Source organism: Phoxinus phoxinus (assembly GCF_949152265.1).
Source record: "Phoxinus phoxinus genome assembly, chromosome: 11".
Classification (NCBI taxonomy): domain Eukaryota; kingdom Metazoa; phylum Chordata; class Actinopteri; order Cypriniformes; family Leuciscidae; genus Phoxinus; species Phoxinus phoxinus.
Window position 1 is genome coordinate 33,288,702 of NC_136886.1, and position 23,200 is coordinate 33,311,901.

General features: G+C 37.9%; 2 protein-coding genes across 11 annotated transcripts in view; one reads left to right on the plus strand and one right to left on the minus strand.

Annotated features, from left to right (window-relative positions):
- The first annotated feature begins 226 nt into the window (after positions 1–226).
- hyi (hydroxypyruvate isomerase) lies at positions 227–12,176 on the plus strand. The gene is made up of 8 exons (XM_079628603.1): positions 227–596; positions 2,138–2,249; positions 4,504–4,618; positions 5,672–5,750; positions 5,823–5,872; positions 7,665–7,734; positions 10,845–10,979; positions 11,187–12,176. The coding sequence occupies exons 1-8, from the start codon at positions 398–400 to the stop codon at positions 11,240–11,242; spliced, it is 816 nt and encodes a 271-aa protein (XP_079484729.1). The 5' UTR covers positions 227–397; the 3' UTR covers positions 11,243–12,176.
- Positions 12,177–12,179: 3 nt separating this feature from the next.
- The window catches only part of szt2 (SZT2 subunit of KICSTOR complex), a gene marked incomplete at its 3' end in the record, with an annotated part of 127,106 nt that continues 116,085 nt past the window's right edge, over positions 12,180–23,200 (minus strand). For all 10 annotated transcript variants that reach the window (XM_079628594.1, XM_079628601.1, XM_079628602.1 and 7 more), the window contains 4 exons: positions 21,757–22,291; positions 15,439–15,552; positions 13,431–13,499; positions 12,180–12,323 (listed from right to left, as the gene is read on the minus strand). In XM_079628594.1, the coding sequence (XP_079484720.1) occupies positions 12,180–12,323; positions 13,431–13,499; positions 15,439–15,552; positions 21,757–22,291 (862 nt within the window). The remainder of the gene's footprint in view (positions 12,324–13,430; positions 13,500–15,438; positions 15,553–21,756; positions 22,292–23,200) is intronic.

Below are 23,200 nucleotides of genomic sequence, written 5' to 3' on the forward strand. Positions count from 1 at the left end.
TTTTTAGTCAAGACTTTAAAGTTTGCTACAAGAAACTGGCATTGAATATAAAACCTTCCCTAAGAATTAAGTGTGACAATTAGCACTAATACTTGTAATGAAATAATATTGTTAATAACATAAAACATGCATTATTGTTAAATATAAGTTATATGTAATTATGTGTAATATAAAAACATGACGAGACCATAGACGGTATATAAACGGACGAGACAGACTAAACGTCCGTGCGCATGCGTGCAGAGAGACACGTGTTCAGTCAGCTGATCTGAGGATGTCAACACTGAGCACGTGTGGCTGATCAATAAGCGCTGGACCTTGATCATCCAGTTAGTCATTAGGTTTGCTGTCTGTCTCCCAAACGGCTGTGTGTGTTTGTCCTGCTGCAGACGTTTTAATGGCCCCGTTAAAGTTTTGTGCCAATATCTCCTGGCTCTTCACGGAGTTGCCGGAGTTCACGGAGAGGATGCGCGCCGCGGCGCGTGCGGGGTTCCGAGCGGTCGAGGCGGCGTGGATCTACAACGCGGACCTGAAAGAGTTAAAAATAGTGAAGGATGAAACTGGACTCGAATTTGCGCTCATAAACACACCCCCGGGTAAGACAGAACACACACAGTGAATGATTGCAAACAGCAGATAGATAGATAGATAGATAGATAGATAGATAGATAGATAGATAGATAGATAGATAGATAGATAGATAAAGACAGATGATAGATAGATAGATAGATAGATAGATAGATAGATAGATAGATAGATAAAGACAGATGATAGATAGATAGATAGATAGATAGATAGATAGATAGATAGATAGATAAAGACAGATGATAGATAGATACTGTAGATAGAGACAGATGATAGATAGATAGATAGATAGATAGATAAAGACAGATGATAGATAGATAGATAGATAGATAGATAGATAGATAAAGACAGATGATAGATAGATACTGTAGATAGAGACAGATGATAGATAGATAGATAGATAAAGACAGATGATAGATAGATAGATAAAGACAGATGATAGATAGATAGATAGATAGATAGATAGATAGATAAAGACAGATGATAGATAGATAGATAGATAGATAGATAGATAGATAGATAAAGACAGATGATAGATAGATAGACAGATAGATAGATAGATAGATACTGTAGATAGACAAATGATAGATAGATAGATAGATAAAGACAGATGATAGATAGATAGATAAAGACAGATGATAGATAGATAGATCGATCGATAGATAGATAGACAGATGATAGACAGTTAGAGAGATAGATAGTCAGTCAGAGAAAGAAAGACATGAAAAATAGATAGATGACAGACAGATAGATAGATAGATAGATAGATAGATAGGCAGAGAAAGAGAGAAAGACAGAAGATCGATAGATAGATAGATAGATAGATAGGCAGAGAAAGAGAGATAGATAGACAGACAGACAGATAGATAGATGATAGAGAGATAGATAGTCAGTCAGTCAGAGAAAGAAAGAAAGAAAGACAGATGAAAAATAGATAGATGACAGACAGACAGACAGATAGTCAGATATATAGATAGATATATTCTTTATGAAAGCGGTGTGATATAGTGAGTGTTCTGTAACCTGTCAGCTCACAGGTAAAGTCTCTGAAGGGTGTTTATCAACGACAGGAATAGAATAACTTTCAGTTCATTGGTCACAGACATAATGGTGCTTCATATGCAGATAAAACTGCTTAATGGAATAGATCTGACCTTTCTCAACTCACGGGGGAAGCGTGAACCCGTTACACTGATCTGATGCAATTCTGCTCTGATGGAAGACTTTTAACATCAACACTGAAATCCCACTTCGTTTTCTTAATCTAGCTTTAAAACACAGACCTCGTTCAAACTGTGTTGTGGAGCGTTTTTAAGTGTGTGCTATCCATCCTCAGGTTTCTTCTATATCCTCCACCATTCTGTGCATCAAAGTGACATACACAAACAAAAAGAGCTATTTGTCCAGGAAGCAAAATTAATTTCTAAATACAATCATAAAGGAAACTTAGAAAATGTAAACCTTTCTGGACGGTTTATCTCCCAGGTAATGTCATAATGTCCTGAAATGAATGATGACTGTGTGTTATTTGCTGTGTGCTTTTGTCCTGCAGGAGATCTGAATGCAGGAGATTTGGGATTGTGTGCAGTTCCCGGGAGAGAGCAGGAGTTCAGGCAAGGTTTGGATCTGGCGGTGCGGTTCGCTAAAGCACTGGACTGCAGAAGGTACTGGTGTGAGTCTTGGGTCTCAGTGCAGTGGACTAGTTGCACGTGGCCGCCATTTTGGATTTCTGAACAGCGAGTGTGCGGTTAGACACTTCCGGTTTCGCATTATGCCCGGTGCAGGAAGCCGGAGAAAGCGGAAAATTACCATTTATAGTTGTTTATAGAATCAATCGCATAACTTAAAATACTACCAAGATCCATATTACTATCACACGAGCCAATGGCAATTAAATGCACGGATGCACAGTCAGATTAATGAATGAAATACAACGGTTCACGAACAGAAGATTGTATTGGACTCTTGCTGCATACGCAACAATTATGCCAACTGTAAATATAGTTACAACTACGATTAGAGTTGTTAAATAAAATACCTCGTGAACATTCACACGTTTGCCCTGTGATAGGCTACAAGTTATCTCCATAAATACTATTTTCTCAATTCTGCGTATATATTTTCACTTACTCGATCAATATCATCACATATTTTACATTTACATTTTTAACTGTAGGTAACGTTACCACAAACAATTTAATAAAAGTTTGTGTATATTCTACACGTAGTAAAATACTGTATGCGCTGCTTATAAACCCCAGACAGATAATGATTTATGAAACCGCTCTTTACTCATCTCACTTGCACAAAATAAATGCAGTAATAGAAAGCATAGAAAGTCACAGAAGATTATATGCATTTAAAAATTTGGTCGGGTTGAAGTCATTTCCCTGGATCTTCTGCATCCACTCAGACGTACCGCAGCGTCAGCGGGGAATGCATGCAAGCTGATCTTGTTGTAACGTGACGAAACGGTATATAACGGCACACAACAATGAAGTGCTGAGGCTGTCACCCTCCGAAAGGCAAGTCGCCTCTCTTGAATCCTAAAAACACTCATTGTGAAAAATGACCTATCTAGTAATGAAACTCGGTCGCTGTTTTCTCCCGCTCTCGCTGTCAGATCACCGGAAGTACCGGCCCGCACACTCAGGGTTCGAACGTCAACGGTCGCCATATTGTGCACGGAGTGAATAGAAGGCCGTGAGGATGGCGTATGTTTGTAGACCAAAACCCAGACATGAGTTTAGGCATTTTAACACTTCCGGTTCCAGTGATTCAGACGCACTCAGTGTTTTTAATGTGTTTTTGGTTAAATGCCTGAGAAGTGAAGCCGAAGCATTTCAATGGTCCCAGTATAGATCATAAACCCCACCTTCTCCTTGTAATCGAATGGGACTCGAGCCAAACTAAAAAATAATTTTCATTTTAGGTACCGGTAGTTCTTATCACGATACGCATGTTCAACAGTTTTTTTTTGTTTTTACCAGTACGTTTGGTTTTAGTTCGTTATTTGATGCTATAAAAACAGGGTGTAATGTCATGAATGATTGACAGCTGTGCTTGAGACTCAGGATCTCTACGTCACAGCTGCACAGATTCAGAAGGAAGTGGAGACACGTCTACGGCCCGAAATAAACTCTGTGGTTAACACAAGCTCAAGATATTCTCATATTTTATTTTATGATGTAATGCATCAGTGTCTAAATGAGACTAGAGGTTGTCAGAGACACGAATCTACTCACGAGTCTCTGTTACAGTCTCAATGTGTTTATAGTCGGTGCTCCCGCAAACTATTCTACCTCAAAATGTTTCTTTTTTTTACATTGAAATACTAAAATAGTTGTCAGAAGCTTAGTGATGGTGATGTTGAAGTCATGTGACTGGTGTAGTTTCTTTATAGCATATGTTTAGATTTTTACTTCTGTATTTAGGCTTTATTTAATTGCGTTGTCAATTTATGAGATTATTATGATGAACTTCCGGGTTTGCCTACAAAAATCTCTCCAGCGCTCTATGGTGTGCCGGGAAACCCGGTGTGATGCTGTAGAAACAACACATTGAACAAAATGAAGTGTGGGATTTATGGAAGAGATCACTTTTATTGCTGGTTGCTCGGTGTCTGGTTAGGACACAGATTGCCTAATGTAACTATAACAGGGATGCATTGTTTCAATGCCCTGGTTTATATTCACAGTGAACCTTCACATTATGCAAAGCCTCCCGCTCAACGCGCCGGCGCTGAGAGAACGGGAAACAGAACTTAAGCGTCTAGACACGAAGGTTCACGCTGTTCCTCACTAAAATAGATTGAGATCATCTCTGGCCCAGATCCTCCACGGGAACCTCCGTCAGCGTCTCGAGACGTGTGCAGGATCCGCTTTTACTCGAGTAACTCGTGCTAATGCTTCTCTCCAGGATCCACCTGATGGCGGGGAGGGTTCCTGCGGGGGCCGACCGATCTGCCGTCGCCATGGAGATGGAGGACACGTTTGTGCAGAACCTGAAACATGCAGCGGGTGTCCTCTCACAGGTGACCTCTGACCCCTGCACTGCATCATGAGTCACATGGCAGAGCACCAGCGTGTGCTTATGTAGGAGATTCTCTGTGAACTTTCTTTAGTCTCCTCATTTCAGAAAGACAACAGTGGTTTGGCTGTAGTTTTTGATAGGCCGTATCGGCCGATATATGTTCATTTTTAATGTTATCGGCCTGATAAGAAAAGTTGGCTGATATATTAAAGCTGATAAATAATGGATTATTTCCTTCAGCTGAGACACTTCAGATGTGCACTGTTCAACATGATGGGTTTGAATTGCTTGAAATATGATTGAAATCACTTCAAAAAAGGAAATTACAGTAAAGTGCAACATTAGCAGTGCAAGTCTGTCATATCGGCTACATAAAATTATGAGAACATTATTATTGTGTGCTTGGGACATGGCTTTTAATGGTGAGACTTTTGTTTTTGTAATCAGGCTCTCAGAAATTATATAAAAATTTGGGTTTAGATTTATCGGCCAATATATATCGGTTATCGGCTTTCAAATATGAATAATTATCAGTTATCCGTCATCATTTTCATATCACTGCATCCCTAGCTAAGACTGCTTATTTAATCAGTAATCACTTAAAATGTATTAAAATAAGTAAATTAATTTATGCTTATTTACGCAACAATTGCATTTAGTCGTCTGTCTTTATGTTCTAATTCAATAAAATTTTAATTTCTTTCTATTTACATTCCATTCAATAGACGCAATAGTTGTCTTTTAGAATAAAAACAAACTTTTATTCAGCAAGGAGACATCAAATTAATCAAAAGTGACATTATAAAGACATTTATAAAATATGTTTCAAATAAATGCCCTTCGTTTGAAAAATATGAAGCAGTTTAACTGTTTTCAACATTGATAATAATCATAAATGTTTCTTTTCTTTGTTTAAGAGTATCATATCATCATATTATACTGATTTCTGAAGGATCATGTGACACACACTGAAGACTGGAGTAATGATGCTTTGATCACAGGAATACATGTCATTTTGAGCTGTCTCTTTATTGTGTTGTTGTTCGCTGTACAGGAAGGCATTCTTGGACTGATTGAGCCAATCAACACCAGGATAACAGATCCACGATATTTCCTCCACTCGCCACACCAGGGTAAGTCGTTTTTCCATGTATGATTGTGTATTTTGATTCCAGATTATGTACGCGTGTGTTTTTGTCCCGTAGCTGCAGGGATTCTGCAGAGAGTCAGTCATCCCAGCATCAGGATGCAGATGGTGAGCGAACACACTTTCTGCAAAGCGTTTTAGTCTTTCCCTGAAGTCCAGGCTTTCACTGCATCATTATTCATGGAGCTTTTGCTATCTTAGATTAATTGAGAGACATCAAATATTTGTACTTTTTTCATGAGTATTGAAGAGGAAAACGACTGAAGGCGATTCTAAACGTTGAAGTGACTTGACAAACCTTGTCTTGTATATTCATAATTTTAAGCATAATTTTTATGCTTCAACACCCTAGAAACTATGGAAGCTTTTATTCACCACAGAATAAAAAAAATCTATAGTGTTTATATCTTGAATTTTTTACTTTATTTCTCGCAACTCCGAGATTAGATATAAACTTAGAATTGTGAGATTTAGGGTACATTTACACAACAGCGATGTCCTTTGCGTTTTTCGTGTATAGACGGCAACATTGACGTTCACACGGATCTGTGAAAACGACTAAAAACGCTGTATTCTGCTGCCAGGCCAGTAGATGGCGATGTCACTTTGTAAAGAAACATTACACACCTGTAGACTGAACACGTAATACACATGCACATGACGTCACTGTTTTCACAAATTCACGTTTTTGTAGTTTACACAGAGATGATAAGAGTATCAATTATCAAACCCGTTTTCAAAAGTTAGCATTTTCAGGTTCCTAAAACACCGTAGTGCATGTACAGTAGTTAATGAATATTATTCAGTACTTTCTTGAGTATGATGTAACTACGTCACCTTAAAATAAAGTTTAACCAAAGTTTTAGTTGAAAGCGGTGTCGTGTAACAGGACCCTTAAACATGCAATTGACCCTTCGCAGGGAGCTTGATTGACAGGTGATCTGACCAATCATACTTCACCATCCGCCATTTTGTCCGACAAAGCAGTCAGGAGAGTTAGTGGATTAACATGGGAGGATTTGAGCTTGAGAAGCGGAGTGTACTGACGCCTTTCCGCGGTTAAAACAACATTCCTTCTGATGTTCATTCATGTTTATTTGATGCTATAAATGAACTAGAAGGAAGAGATGATCGGTTCACGAGCAGCTTTAACTGAGGCGACACAGGGATCTGTCACACACATTAAAGAGCCACAAAACGCTATTTATTGTTTACATTTCTTTTTAAAAATGACCAAATTTGAAAGCTGAGACTTTGTTTATTATGTTTAATATCAAAAGTAACCGAAAAGTAAGCTGGTCTGTGTCTGTCAGTGTGTTGTCAGTGTCTCTCTGCTCCGCGATGTGTTTTTCACTGCGTGAGAACATGGTGTGTGTGTGTGTGAGAGCGGTGTAGCTTGTCGGACATAGCAACAGTAACGAAGCGGGGCGGGTCTTTGCGAACGGTCAATTGCGCGGAAAAAAGTCATAATTGTGAGAAAAAGTCATTATCTTTTTTATACCGTGGTGAAAACAAGCTTTTCCAAAAAGCTACAAAAAAACTCAGCAAGCTCATAGTGGAAGCAGTCACGTACTGGTCGAATCCAGTTATCTGCTCTTTCAACCCGGTGTGTTCCGCGTTTTAACTTTATTGGTGTTGTGTTTGTGAGAACCGAGCGTCATGTGAAGTCATTTTCACTTCTCTTATTACTGAGCGACTGCACATGCTGTCCTTTCCTGGATAATAAAATCACTTTCAGCGCTCGTTGAATAAATCATAAGAGGGGAGTGTGTGGAGGGACGCCGGTGCATTAGCAGATGCTGTGTTTGTTTCCAGACTCTCAGAAAACACACAGTGAAGATGATCAACCGCAGATGTGTGTGACTTCAGATTACACAACACTCTCTCTCTCCTTCTGCAGGACATCTACCACTGGCAGATCATGGATGGCAACTTAACGCAGAATATACGCAAATACTTACCGATGACAGGTAAATGTGGGACTCGTGAAGTCAGCATGAAATTAAGGTCCTTGCACAATCCGAATTTTTCACATGATAAAAAATAAATATGACCACACGTTGTGTCAATCACGTTTGCACACTGCCTCTTAGGGGTGTAACGATACCGTCATGTCAAGATTTGATACATATTACGATACTGAGCTCACGATACGATATTGCGATACTCCAAGACATATGATAAAAGGTTAAAAAAAAAGTACTGTTGATTAAAATGCTAAATTTGGTTTTACATTGTGAGTGTAAATTAATAGGCTTGGACAAAAGTGACACCAGAATAAAAATATTCATGATTCTGAAGCTGAAAATACAGAATTATTTTAGACGAATATGCTTGCACTCTGTCACTGACTGGATACATTTAAAATAATATAGGCCATTTTTTGACTGGTAACATCAGACATTTGGCATTATCAGGACCCACACATATTCCCCCATTGCATTATTATACATTATATTCAACATCATATATAGTAGTTTAATGTAAGACTGGCACTAAAACTCAAAAAAATTGCATTTTTTCCCTCACATCAGTCATTTTTAACTATCCACGATACATATTGATGCATTTTTGTATTGCGATATATTGTGACACACCTACTGCCTCTGAAACGGCGTTTTTCACATCCGTATCAAGCATTTTGAGAAGTGTTTTGACAATTCAGAGCCACCGAATGACGAATACAAAAAAACGTGTGTGTGCGAGGACATTTAAGGCCAATTTACAGCTAACGCCGACAGTCACCAGATTACAGTCACATGACACTTCTCAGCAGATTCTGACCATGCTAACGGACACGGGTAACACCAGTGTTGGGTGTCATGCATTACTAAGTAATTAACACTTTCCCTTGATAAAGTAAGGGATTACTCTTGTTTTATTCTGTAATTTAAGTACACTTAATTCTGATGTAATTGCATTTCATTTAAAATTAATTTCCATTGTTAAAATGTATGTTTTTTAGCGTAACCGTCTCCATTTAAATAGGGAGAATAATAATTTATGCAATTTTATATTTATTTTAAAGAATTAAAAGAGCAGTTTCATGTCTATCCTTGGATTGTTCAACTGGTTGAGGTTGATTTGAGATTTAGAAAGTAATGTAATAACTTTTTAGAGCGAGTAATTAGTACATTAATCTAATTATTACACTGTTGAATACTTTTTTTAAAGTAACTTACCCAGATTCTGAAGTGTCTGTCGGCACGTGTGAATTGGCCTTTAGAAATAAAAGTTAATTATTGGCATTGATGGTTATATGAAGAACCTTTAACATCCATGGAGCATCAATGCACAATATGATTTTAATAGTGGAAAAAGTTTCTTTAGATAAAAAAAAGGTTATTTTAAGAACGGATCACTCAAAGGTTATTTGGGGGACCAAAAATGATCCTTCTGTGGCACTGCTGCAAAAACCTCTGTGGTCCAGCAACAGGAGAGAGCCGGAGACCAGCGGGGAGGAAGTGGGTTAAGTGTAAATAACAAACACCTGTGTCTGGTTTCAGTGGGACATGGAGAGACCAGATAAAGCCACCAGGAAATGAGAACAGAAGAGAGAGCTGGAGACTCGTGTAGTTGGAGAGAGTGCTGTAGTAACACTACGGTGAATGCGCTACGGACGTGTCTTTGGAGTTTATTTAGATGAATAAAACGCATGCGTCTCAACCACGCTGACCCTGTCCTCTTCCTTATCCTTGAACTCGGTACACTGGTGGCTTTATCTGGTCTCTCCATGCCACGCTGAAACCAGACACAGGTGTTTGTTATTTGCACTTAACCCACTTTCTCACCGCTGGTCTCCCGGATTAGCCTGGTTAACAGCAGACTCTTCTCAGTTGTGTCTGTGGGTCTGGGGAAGGTTCATTCACAGCCCATTTCCAAAGGGGCGTCACCAACGGACTTCGCTCAAACGCCTCTGGGCGCAATTGGGTAGACCTAAAACCAATCAGAGCGATCGTCATCGTGTAAAGCCCGCCTCAACGCTTGTGATTGGTGCCTCGATTTGGAAAAATTGGAAATGGGCTTGAATGGGCTCTTGGCCAGACGAACTTGCTGAGCAAATCTAAATTTGCTGGAAGATCATCAGTTTCCCCAGGCCACTCCCGGCCCGGCTCTCTCCCGTTGCAGACCTTGCTAAACCACGCCCCCCTCTTGATTTAATGTGAATGATTCATTAAAGGAACACTCCACCGTTTTTTCACATTAAACTGTTATTCCCTTAACTAAGACGAGTTGATACACACCTCTGGCGCGCGGCGACACTTTGATAGCGCTTAGCTTAGCCCAGTTCATTCATTAGAACCCGAACAGAGATGAAGTTAGAAGCGACCAAACACCTCCACGTTTTCCCTATTTAAATAGGGTAGTTATTAGTAGTTACACAACCAAGTATGGTGACACAAATAAAACGTGGCGTAGTAATATCATAACTCCTGAGGAGTGATATTATCAGGAGTAATAATTACTGTGCTGAGTCGAAGTGCTCCAAGTGCTATTCCGCCATACTTTATAGTTATCCATTTTACCTGCTTAGAAAAGCGCCACGTATTATTTTGTGTCTCCAAACTTGGTCGTGTAACTACTTGTGTAACTGTATTTAAATAGGGAAACCGTGGAGGTGTTTGGTCGCTTCTAACTTCATCTCTGTTTGGATCCTAATGAATGAACTGGGCTAAGCTAAGCGCTATCAAAGTGTCACCGCGCGCCAGAGCGATTGACTGCACGCACTGAGACGAGAGAGATATGCATCAACTCGTCTTAGTTAAGGGAATAACATAGTTTCATTTAATATGAAAAAACAGTGGAGTGTTCCTTTAATGTTTTTTTTTTTTTTTGTCTAGAAAGTTACAGGAATCATGCTATAAGGTTTTTGTTAATATTTTGAATTTTACTTGAATATTTAGTTTTCATTCTAAGCTTGGTGAAAGTTTTGTAAATAGGTTGTGTGTTGTAAATAGGTTTTAGATTATTTCAAGGAATGTCATTTGTTTATGATTATAATTTGAGCTTTAGTTATCGATAAGAACCCTGCTCTACATCAGGGCAGAACCTGTGAATGGACATGTTTTCACCGTCACAGGACACATCCAGATCGCTCAAGTTCCTGACCGCCACGAGCCGGACAGCGATGGAGAGATCAGCTTCTCGTTCCTCTTTAAACTGCTGGAAGAGCTGGACTATCAGGGTTACATCGGCTGTGAATACAAACCTCGGGGTGAGGGAAGGAAAGCCAGGCTTATGAGCTCGTTTCCATGAATGTTTATGATGAAAATAATGTTGCACAAAAAGAGCTTAAGATCTTTTCTTATACTGTACATCATTAATACTGTACGTTCATATCCTGATTGCAGACACTGGGATTCAAAACTTTTAAGTTGCAAAGAGTATTTGAGGATTCATATTTGTAAATATGATTCTCCAGGTTCCACAGAAGCGGGTCTGGACTGGGTCACACGATACTGGAGCGATCACGACTGAGGACCAATTTAACTTCTTCAAATCCTGCGGTTTCTAAAAGGGCACCATGTATTAAAATGCCAAGACTGTAATTTTCTACAGTTTAAAACGGACTCCCATGTTTAATCGTTTTATTAATATTTCACTTGTGCATGGCTGTCTATGAAATAGCATTGAACATAAAGAACACTTGTTTTAATTTAAGATTTATTGTCAAGCGTTTTTTTTTTTTACAAACCAGTCTCTATTTACATAATGTACAAATTTCAGTTTCAGACATTTGAATCACTAATTAACATTATAGCGTTTTTATAAATCATTCTTCCAAAAAGTTCCAGTGTCCTTCAAGAAAACAAAACAGTAAAACACATTATTTTTCAGTTTTTGTCACTATACGGGAGTTACATTTGGTTTGGTTTCCAAAGGTTTCCCCCGATCTCTGCACATCTAGTGTCGTCTGGTTAGTGGGAATAAACGGTACGCCGCTCTTGATGATGAATGTACATGAAGACCATGCAGCGACTGAAAGGTGAATATCATACACAAGCTCCCATCAACTTCATAAGATAAACAAAGGCACTTTTGGGACGATGAAATGGCAGTAAAGACAATTATGTTGCAGAAAGTGATGCATTATGGGGCACACAACTATCCAACCTGCATTAACAGCGCGGATGAAAACTTCAGACTTTATGTAAACCGACTCTAATGCGCACAGAGACATCGGTTCCCCATCGCCAGCTGAGAGGAGATGGAGAATAAACAGCACATGAACACAAACCAGTGCAGTCTCACACACCACTACATCGCTCCCAGTTAACCGCACTCAAATCAACCCATTTTAGCAGTTATCCTGTGCAGAATGATGGCTATTTAATTGCTTAAATGGACGCACACCACACACACGAGATGCATTGCGGCTCCAAGCGGACTCCGACTGAACGAGGTTTGCACTGGCTCACAGAAGGCCCGTCCAGAGGTTGAAGCACGCGGTGTTGATGACGGACTCCAGATGGTGGTACATGGACACCAGCTGTGGTGGAGGACTGCTGCTCGGCTGACTCGGAGCGGGTAACGGCTCTCTGAACACCACCTTCAGACTCTACGGGAAGAAGACGACAGGGAAACTCTGGGATCTGTGCTGGGATCAGGTTTCACATTTCACCCTAGCCCTGCAGCTATTATTTAATTTACCTTATATACCCGAATATAAGACGAGGTTTTTGTCCTAAAAATAGGCTGAAAAATGGGGGGTCGTCTTATATTCGCGATATAGACAAAATCACGGGGGAAAGAAAAACGGAATGAATATGAAATAGTGACTGAAACGCGACCCATTAAGACAAAACCAGCTTTCCCTTCCAAGATGTTAATCTGCACAAAAATCCTGATAAACGAGCCGTCGTCTGATGAAATCAAATACACATAAGATAAAAACAATATCTGTGCTGTGATTTCGGCTATACTTGCATGTAAAATTAGAGAAGCAACATAATATCTGTGTTTAACTGAATTAAAACACTGCTCCTCTCTGCCGTGCGAGACGCAGAGAGAGAGAGAGAGAGAGCGTGCTGGAAGAGAGAGAGAAAGAGAGAGAGAGCGCGTGCTGGAAGAGAGAGAGAGAGAGAGAGAGCGCGTGCTGGAAGAGAGAGAGAGAGAGAGAGAGAGAGCGCGTGCTGGAAGAGAGAGAGAGAGAGAGAGGATGAATTATAAGTGCAATTTTCAAATAAAATTATTTTCTGTTGAAAACCAGATTTCCCCCCCAAAAATCGCTTTTTGCCCCAAAAATAAGTCTGGAAAATGGGGGGGGGGGGGGGGGGGTCATCTTATATTCGGGTATATACGGTACTTTCATGCTAATAAAAGCACACTATAATGGAAAAATAAACAAATTAATTTATAAAAACGTTTTTTTTTTAGCATGACTCACTGTATCGCAATAATGAGAATCATCATCAAGAATGAATGATAATTACAAAAAACAATGCATTATGGTAATGATATATCGTATTTTAGGAGAAAAAGAAAGTTTCATTTTCTCTAATGAATATATCATTATTTTTGTGTGTGTGTTACCTGGATCTATTTTTGTTAGAATTCACTCAGGAGAGGGTAAGAATAAACGAATTATAACATTACACATAACATAACATACATGTACATAACATTATTATATAATATAATATCTAAAAAATAAAACAAAACTCACAGTTTTTCCTGCCTGTGTGTCCAGAAAGACGAGCACAAAACAGTCAGTGAACTTCTGGTTCAGGACGGCCTGGAAAAGAGAGAGTTTACACTCAAACACACTGCGACCCCAGATGTTTCTTTTCTTTTCTCTTCACAATACATTTATCTGGTACTGGTGTTCAGCATTAGGACACCGCGTTAAGCTTTAAACTGGTTTCTGATCATGTGTTGAGGAAATCTCCATAAACCCACAGCATCTCTGACTCCAGACTCCAGATGATTATCACCTGCTGGATCCTCATGATCTCTGAGTGTTTGCTCTCAGGAACTGGAGGTCTCATAATGGACACTGGTTACCACAGGTTTCATTGGCTTTGAGTTCAGAGTTTAATGCCCTTCCAGACAATAATGATTTAACTCTTGTGGACAACTGTCTTTTGCCTGTGTTTATGCTAACTGCATACAATTTGGCACAGGTGTGTACTTTTATTGGAATTGTACCATTTCACCCCCATTTCCTTTAAAAAAGATATATATTTTGCACTAGCTACACAAAATACTTCCGCCCAGCGCCTTTTGGACAAAAATGTCCCCATTGAAACTGCAATTTTTAATCCCAGGGCCATTTGACTATAAAATTATGCAATCTTTGTTAAGAGGCTTTCATAGGCTTCAAAATGTACATTTTTACTATTTTTGACCAGATGGTGCCTTTTTTTCAGGTTTGGCCTGTAAAGCAAATACTGGCTTTATTGCTGTTTTCTGCTTCGGCATATTAGAGCAATCGGATAAATTATGCAGCGATAATTGTGTGGGTGTGTTGGTATGGATGTCTGAGTGTGGTTTGTATGCGTGAAATAAAGAAAAAATGTGTGTGTGTGCTTGTAATATTTGAGAGAGAAAAACTCAACTGCAAATCTAAAATCCAGTCACTGTGTGAGCAGTGGATCTAATGGGGAATCTGTTACTGCGCACAAACTAAATCTTACCGCAAGATCATTTTTGGAGATGTCATCCTCAAATTTGGAACACAGCTTGTTTAGATTTATGGCTTTGATTTTCTAGCCGTTTAAGAGTTCAACATGTTTCCTAAAATATATCTATTTTTTATAGAAAATAATGTTCATAAATCATTTTCATAAGCTTAAACCTATATAACTTTTTTTGGTTTTACTTTTTACAAAAAAAGGGGTCTTCTTTTAAATGAGACCAAACTAAGCTTCAAATTTTGATGACAGGTTTTGCACACAGACATTTTTGTCCACTATGAACTTTTTTTAATTGATGCACAAGGGTTCAGATCACTTCCTGTCTTGTAACGTACGGTACTATGACATGACCAACATGACCGCTGCTAACATGCTGAAGGGTCATGTGACACTGAAGACTGGAGTAATGATGCTGAAAATTCAGCTTTGATCACTGGAAAAAATACAATTTTACAATACATTAACATAGAAAACAGCAATTTTACAATATTACTGTAATTTTGTTCAAATAAATGCAGCCTTAGTGAGGTTAAAAGACTTAGGGCCAGACTCACTAACAGCTTGCGCCAGTGCAAACCCTCTTACGGCGTTAAAAACTCCTGTCAGGATTTACTAAAGACTCTCAGTGAAAAGGCATGAACAGGGTTATTTTTACGGCTGAACTTATTGCATATGTATTTATAGAAGTTTCCCTTTCAAATGCAAAATTTATGGGAGGAGAGTATTTAAATGAATCATGCAAGGTGATTTACTAAGGTTTGCACTTGTCAATTTACTGGTATTTGCACCATTATTTATTTACCACCCCCAAAAAAGCATGTTTTAACCCAGATGGTGATTTGCGCTGCTTTTGGTAGATTGTGTTGGTCATTATGGAAATGATCCGCTGCGTTTGTTTTTTCATGTGTGTGTCGCCAGTAGATCACGCACTGAACTTTACACTCCCAATGGCGCTTTTATGGGGTCACATGATAATTCACCCTGTTTAGTATCTGGCTGTAGATGTCTTGTCCTCTGGTATGTGTGTGTATCTCTCACCAGGTACTGAATGCCACTGTCGTCTTTAAAGTGCCTGCAGTTTTGTGAGAAGCGTGACAGCAGAACTTTGATGAGACTCTGGTACCAGGCGGGACTCATATTCAGGAAACAGTCCTAAAAACACAATCACAAGAAACATGAGGGTGAGAGAATTATTATTTTGCACTTTTATCAAGATTACTTTTTTTTTGCATAGATATACAGTAGCAAACAAACAGACAACCTTTCTAATGGTGAAATTCATGTTTACCGGTATATGTATATGTTCTATACTGTACGTGTATGTTTGATAGGTGATTTGATATATATATATATATATATATATATATATATATATATATATATATATATATATATATATATATATATATGAATAAATAAACTTTCAATTGATGTATGGTTTGTTAGGATAGGACAATATTTGGTCGAGATACGATTATTTGAAAATCTGGAATCTGAGGGAGCAAGAAAATCTAAACATTGAGAAAATCTCCTTTAAAGTTGTGCATTTATGTTCACGATTGTGCTGCATTCACTCACAAAAATAAATTTTATATATTTACGGTAGGAAATTTACAAATTACCTTCATGGAACATGATCTTTACTTAATATCCGAATGATTTTTGGCATAAAAGAAAAATTTATAATTTTGACCCATACAGTGTATAGTTGCTATTGCCACAGATATACCCGTGCGACTCGAGACTGGGTTTGTGATCCAAGGTCACATGTTGCTGTTTTGTAAGCATATATATGCATATTACCGTTTAATTTATGTCGCATAATAAAATTGATGTGTACATTTTAAACTTAAACTAAATTTTTTTTCACAAAAAGTAAAAAAAAGATGACTGTTTGAAAAGCTGTTGTGGTCCTGAAAGACTGGACCAGAATATTTCCCCTGAAATTAGACGAGTCTGTGGATATTTTTCACATCTGACTTCATACAGGATCTGACTGCCAAAGCTGCAAACGCTTCAAGTAAGCAAAACCACAGGAAGGCAGTTTTCACATTCTGGTTGTGGGCGGCAGTACATTTTTAAAAAGATGTAATTTGCAGCAACTTTCTCCTGGTCTGATATCACAGTGGGAGTACATCTCTACTTCCTTTGTGCGCCTGTATCGGTTTGACAGCGGTATACATCATCCGAGCGCTACGATTAGCATTAGCAGTCGCGGCACAGGAGCCGCTCCGCTCAGTAACATTGACTAAGCGGTTCTGCTCGCGTGAAGGGAATACAGAAGTGAGCGGCGTGTGAATAGATGAGCAATCAAACAGCATTGATATGCAGGTTTGTGGAGACGAGGCTACAGCGAGTGAACCACATCATCACAGCGAGTGTCACGTATGGAGGAAACATCGCATCTCATTCTCACAGATATATGTGTGTGTGTGAGGTACAGAGGTGAGGAGGCCAATCAAACCACAGGAAAGGAGGAAGTGAATAATTCAGGTGAAAACCTGGTCAAAATAAATTAAACAAATTAACTTTTATGAGTATTTAGCACTTTCTTTTTCTTTCAAGATCACAGAACTGATATATTTTAAGTAAACTGAACTGTTTCATTGTTTTGAGTTTTATGAAAATATTTATTTTAATTTAGACAAAGTTTAACTGAAATGGCTGGGATGTCTATTTCCCAGCATGCTTTGCATTCGAAAGGGAGAGTAAATGCTAAAATGAAGTGGTCATACAAGCGTTTTACACACACACACACACACACACACACACACACACACACACACACACACACACACACACACACACACACACACACACACACACACACACACACACACACACACACACACACACACACACACACACACACACACACACACACACACACACACACACACACACACGACTTGTGTAGCATTTTATTATTAATATATAAGAATTCAGGTGAAAACCTGGTCAATATGGTCATATAAGCGTTTTACACACACACGCGCACGCACACACACACACACCGGTTTAAATAAGACATTTTCTAGACTTGTGTAGCATTGTATTAGTTTTCCCTGAAGTTCACTCATAATGCTGAGGTCAAGGTTGTAAAAAAAGGTCATAATTCAGTTTTAGTTGACCAGATGTAGTCTGATTAACACGTACAGGAGCTTTTGACTTTTAATCTTTTAATGAATCACTCAGAAACTCACATATTACCATTCTGAATCAAACTAAATTGAAATCTGACTTATTTCACCTGCAAGTTATCATTAAAGTGATATTCATCTGTAAATCACACATTTGTGTAAAACACACACACACACACACACACACACACACACACACACACACACACACACACACACACACACACACACACACACACACACACACACACACACACACACGGTTGGGAGTTAAGAAACGGTTCCAATTCAGAACTTGTAATATTGTCTAAGGGTGTGTTCACACTTGGCATGTTTGCTGGATTAAAATGAACCCTGGTGCGGACCAAAGACTTGTAAACGAACCAAAAACAGGACATGATGTCACAAGACATTTTAGGTTCACTGCCATCCGTGTTTTGTGAGTGACATCATGTCTTGTTTTTGGTTCGTTTACATGTCTTTGGTCCGTGTTGCATTCATATTTCAGTCGAACCGCACCAGAGTTTGTTTAAAAGCGGATCGAGACTCATCTCTCTAGCGTCTCGGCTCGGAAATTTCCCTGGCATTTTTTTCTTTTCGCAGTATCGAAAACGTACCGAACCGTGACACCAGTGTATCGTATCGAACCGAACCGTTACACCCCTAATAAATACACGTAATTTATTATTATTAATAATAATGGATAATTAATGTATGTATCATCTATTCTGTGCCATATACACATTTATTTATTTACACTATTGTTTAAAAGTTTGGGATCAATACGTTTTTTTGTTGTCGTTGTTGAAAGAAATTAAGGTCCCACTTTATATTATATTTATATTATACTACTATACTAACATTGAAATTAATAATTTGATACAATGGACTTATTGTGTACATACATGTTTTTACATTGTACTTAAATTTAAAAAATATCTGCTTGTAATTACAGCGGTAATTAATTTATGTAATTACATTTGTAATTACACTGTTGAACCTTCCCTTACACCTTAACCCACCCTTAAACCGACCCATACCACCACACCTGTCCTGTATCACACCTCAATAGCAGAAAAAGTGTTTAACAATACAACATGAACACAATAAGTGCATTGTACTTAATTTTATATGTAAGTGCATAGTACTTAAAGCCACTTAATATAAAGTGGGACCAAAATTAATACTTTTATTCAGCAAGGATGCATTAAATGAATCAAAGTGACAGTAAAGACATTTATTATGTAACTGTAAGGTTGGAAATAATCCAAGATTTTGCTTTTCACTCAGACATTTTCAGCACACCTGTGCTGATAGTGATTTAGGCCTGTAGGCCAGAGGTTTGGGACAATAGGGAAGTTGTGATCATCTGATTGGTCAGTTTTGAATATGTCACACCTGGGTGTTAGTCACATGATGACAAAAGAGGGTTGTAATGGGGGTTCTGTCTCTTTTCTTTTGGATGCTGAGCTGGTCTTGAGACAGAGGCTCTCTCTCTCTCTCTCTCTCTCTCTAACATTTTACATTTTTGCTGGGTACAAATGGTTTAAATTATCATTACATTACATCCATGTTGTAACTATTTTAAGTGTAAACATAACCTTATTGCACATTGAACCTTTTTCATTCATGGAGTCAGATTAAAAGGAGATAATTGCATATGAGAATGTCTTATTTCACCAAATTACTTTGAGACGCTGGAAAGACTTTAGGGGGTTTAGAAGGTTTAAAAAATAATTTGAATGGTAGTGTATCATCACTAAATGATAAATTAATTGATTATATTTTACAATGCTAGTTCTCCATATATGTCATCCTCTATATCTCAAGCCAAACACAGTTTGTTTCTGTCTGTCGGCACATTTACAGTACAGTATCTCCTGCTGTGTAATCTCCTCACGAACTGTGCGCATGTTGGTCCAGGAGGGATAATTTATGCTGTAAATAAGGAACGGAGTGTAATATTAAAGGGCTGATTTCCTGTGCTAATTAGCTGATGTTTATTGTGATGTGGTGATGAGTAGAGCGCATGTTTTCCCCACGGAGCGGCGCATTAGCATGTTTGTTGTCAGCCACCTATCAGACGACCTGATCCCTGAGCCAGTCGCTGATCAAACCCTCCGGAAAACACTGGGATGAAGGAAAAACATGCCATTTTCCAGAGATTTCCTAAAGACGGACTTCAGTGTGTACAGGCGGAGAGCGAGCGCTGGCACTTTCCACAAACAGGACGGCCTACACTCCTCACTCTCTTTTGATTGAACATTAAATTAACATGCAAAGTACTTTTAAACACATCATATTGTTGAATTCATATTAAATTCATTGAACTAAAGTATGTGTAATAATAATACATTTTTAAATAACAAGAAATATATCATTTGGCTGTGTCCCACATTTTGAGTGCAACCATGTTGGCACACATCCCTATGATGTCACTTCCTGCATGTCACAATTGTAATGTTTTTTTTGGGGGTGAGGGGGGTGTACGGAGTCCCTAAAGGGACCTTTGCAAAAATAAAAAAATACAGACTTTCATATGCTCACGAGAAACGTATCTCGTGATAGTTTCTCGTGAGCACGTGAAAGTCTGTATATTTTTATTTTTTTTAAATATTTTTACAAAACAAAAAAAACACTAAAATTGTGACATGCAGGAAGTGACATCATTTGGTCCTATTCTACACAGTATGGTGAAAAGAAAAGTAAATAATTTGATTTCATTATTTTCATTCCATTTTATTCTAAATTCAACCTTGTTACCAAAGTTATTTTAAGAACAAATCATTCCATTTTTTTTTTCCAATTTTTAATGGAAAATATAAGTCATCAATAACTACAAAGATTTGGCCCCAAACTAGCTACTTACATAGGGTTAATCTGCAAACTAAATCTATCAAAAACGCATTTAAAGGGGTCATGACATGTTTTTTTTAAATTTATTATAATGTTCCCTTAGGTGCAATTATAGTATTACTATAGTTTTTTTTTTAAAGTTTTTTTTTAAATGTAGTGATTTATGACCTTTTCCCACCCGGTTTCTCATCCTCTGATTCACACAGTCTGTTTTGGGGTGTTTCCCCTTTAAGAGTTCAGTGTTAACGCCCACTGTTATGATTGGCTAACGCCAGTGCCTATGCATCAATTATTAACGCCCCCAGCCAGAACCTGTGCGGATTCAGCGTATTTAATAGTAGTTTAAAGTTTTAAATACATTACTTACAGTTTGCGTCGTCGTTGTTGAGCCCAGAATAGTCGGCACGGACTTATCTTTGAGCAACAGTTTTCTGGCAAAGCCAGCATCATTTTGGGATTTGTTCTCAAAACAGTCATCCTTCAAATGTATAGAACAAACGCTTAAACTAACACTGCCGTGACTGAGACGTCCGCAAAAAATAAAGTGCATCCATTTTTCCCTGACGACTGGATCTTTCGCAGCGTATTCAAAGATGTTGTTTGTCCACAGCCAGGAACAGCACATCTGCGGCGTCGTCATTTCCCTGTACACAGACCCACTCGCTGTCCGTCGACTGAACACTTGTGAGGCGCGCAGCGCGCGGGCGCGACAATGATACGAAATGAGCGTAGTTGTCTTGCGCTTTAAGCGTAGTTGTCTTGTGCTGGAGGCGGTCATATGCAAACGCTGGTACGTCACTTCGTACCGTGACGTCACTTCTTACCATGGATCCAGAACGAGCTGTATTTAGAGCTTGATTCAATAAATGATTCGTTTATAATGGGGAGGACGTCTTAAGCTATGAAACTTGCAGGACGTTTTATGGTACAAAGACCTCTTATATACCAAAAGATCAAGTTTGATTAAATTGGCAAATTTGGTTTCTCATGTCATGACCCCTTTAATATTTTTTTTAATAATATATAATATATAATATATGATATGATGTGATATGATATGATATAATATAATATAATATAATATAATATAATATAATATAATATAATATAATATAATATAATATAATATAATAAATACCCACAAAAAGCAACTAGGGTTATATGACCTGTTCAAATATGTTAGTTTCATTGAGCATTTGTTGAAAAAGAAAAAAATGACCCTATTCAGACCATATTTGTACCCATTCGTGGAAAGTGCCTGCTAGAGAACGAGGAGAAAGGAACACGAGACGTGAGATCAACGTGTGTGAAAGATGCTCTCAGAGGTGAAGGACAGTGAATGTGGCGTGTGTGTTCATACCAGCTGAGGGTCAATCTCAGCGACAGATCTGCTTTGCACAGCGTCCAGCAGCTCCTCTAGTTCACCGAAGGCCAGCTTGCTGAGTTTGAGTTTATCCAGGGCCAAGTGCTCTCCGTGAAAGAGCCTCCTCCAGAGGTTATCCCTCCGGCAGTGACCCATGGCCTGCTCCACGCTGCTCTGAATCTGCCGGCGCGCGGACATCACCTCAGAGTTGAGCAGGGGGAAGAGAGGAGACATGAAGAAGAGCCCCTGAGAGTCGTCGGTGTCTCCGAGCCCGGCCTGACCCGCGTGCAGGAGGTTCTCCATGTGCTCAGATTCAGGGCTGGCTGCGGGGCTGATGGGGGTGCTGGTGTCCTCCCACAGGTCCAGGTCAGGTTCCCGGGTCCCGAGGCTGCCAGCCTCCAGCCGCTCCACACGGCCACTGAGGTCACTGGGGTCACGGTGGATCTGAGGAAGCTTCTTGAATCGACGCATGTCTGCAGTCAAACGTGGGAACAGCTCTCTTTGACTGGTCATGATCACGTAGAAACGGAGCCTGAAACCATTCAAAATGGAAGTCAGATTTTTATTTTTTGTAGACATCCCTGTTTTTTTTCCTACAGTGCACGATATTCAAAAGTTTTCCTCTATGATCTGTAATTTTAAAATCAACTTTCTCCAGCTCTAAAACAACTTTTCTTTTCTGCTGACAGCTCCAAGGCCATGCAGTTGGGGAAGATTATTCACATTATTAATTAATAATTAATATTATCTAGAATAAATAAATAAATCTAGAATATTTTTTATTAATAATATTATTTATTATTTTATGTATTACCTATTATTGATATATATTATATTATTCAATAATATTAATTATTATTATTACTACTACTATCTATAGTAATGTTATAGATACAATTTATATTACAATTTATAATTATCCAATAATAATAATAATATTGACTAATTATTAAGATTTATACCAATTATTTTAATGATTATTATTATAATCATCATTATTATTAATAATAATAAATAATATTATGTTAAACAATTTAAAGTTAAAGATAATATTTATAATATTACATATAATATTTATTAATTATATTACTATAATATTTGTTTAGATTAATTTGCTATTATTTATATTTATTTGTAGATAACATGTAGATAACATTTATGATCATTATTTATAATATGGTATTATTGTTTATTACATGAATAAATTAATTAATATATCTAGAATATTTTTATTAATACTATTATGTATTATTTTATTTATTACTAATTAGTATTTGTAACAATATTATTGACAAATTATTAATATTTATAAAAAAATATATCATTATTATTATTTATATTATTATAATTACTTTTTATTGTAACGTTAAATATAATATTTATTATTAATAAATATTACTATAAATTTTTTTATACTAATTTATTATTATTAATAATATTT

What these genes read in the sequence shown, in the direction of transcription:
- hyi (XM_079628603.1), top strand. Translation starts at nt 398, where the DNA reads ATGGCCCCGTTAAAGTTTTGTGCCAATATCTCCTGGCTCTTCACGGAG. An exon ending in AAAGCACTGGACTGCAGAAG is followed by an intron (nt 2,250 to 4,503) that starts GTACTGGTGTGA and finishes GCTTCTCTCCAG; the next exon opens with GATCCACCTGATGGCGGGGA. An exon ending in CAGCGGGTGTCCTCTCACAG is followed by an intron (nt 4,619 to 5,671) that starts GTGACCTCTGAC and finishes TTCGCTGTACAG; the next exon opens with GAAGGCATTCTTGGACTGAT.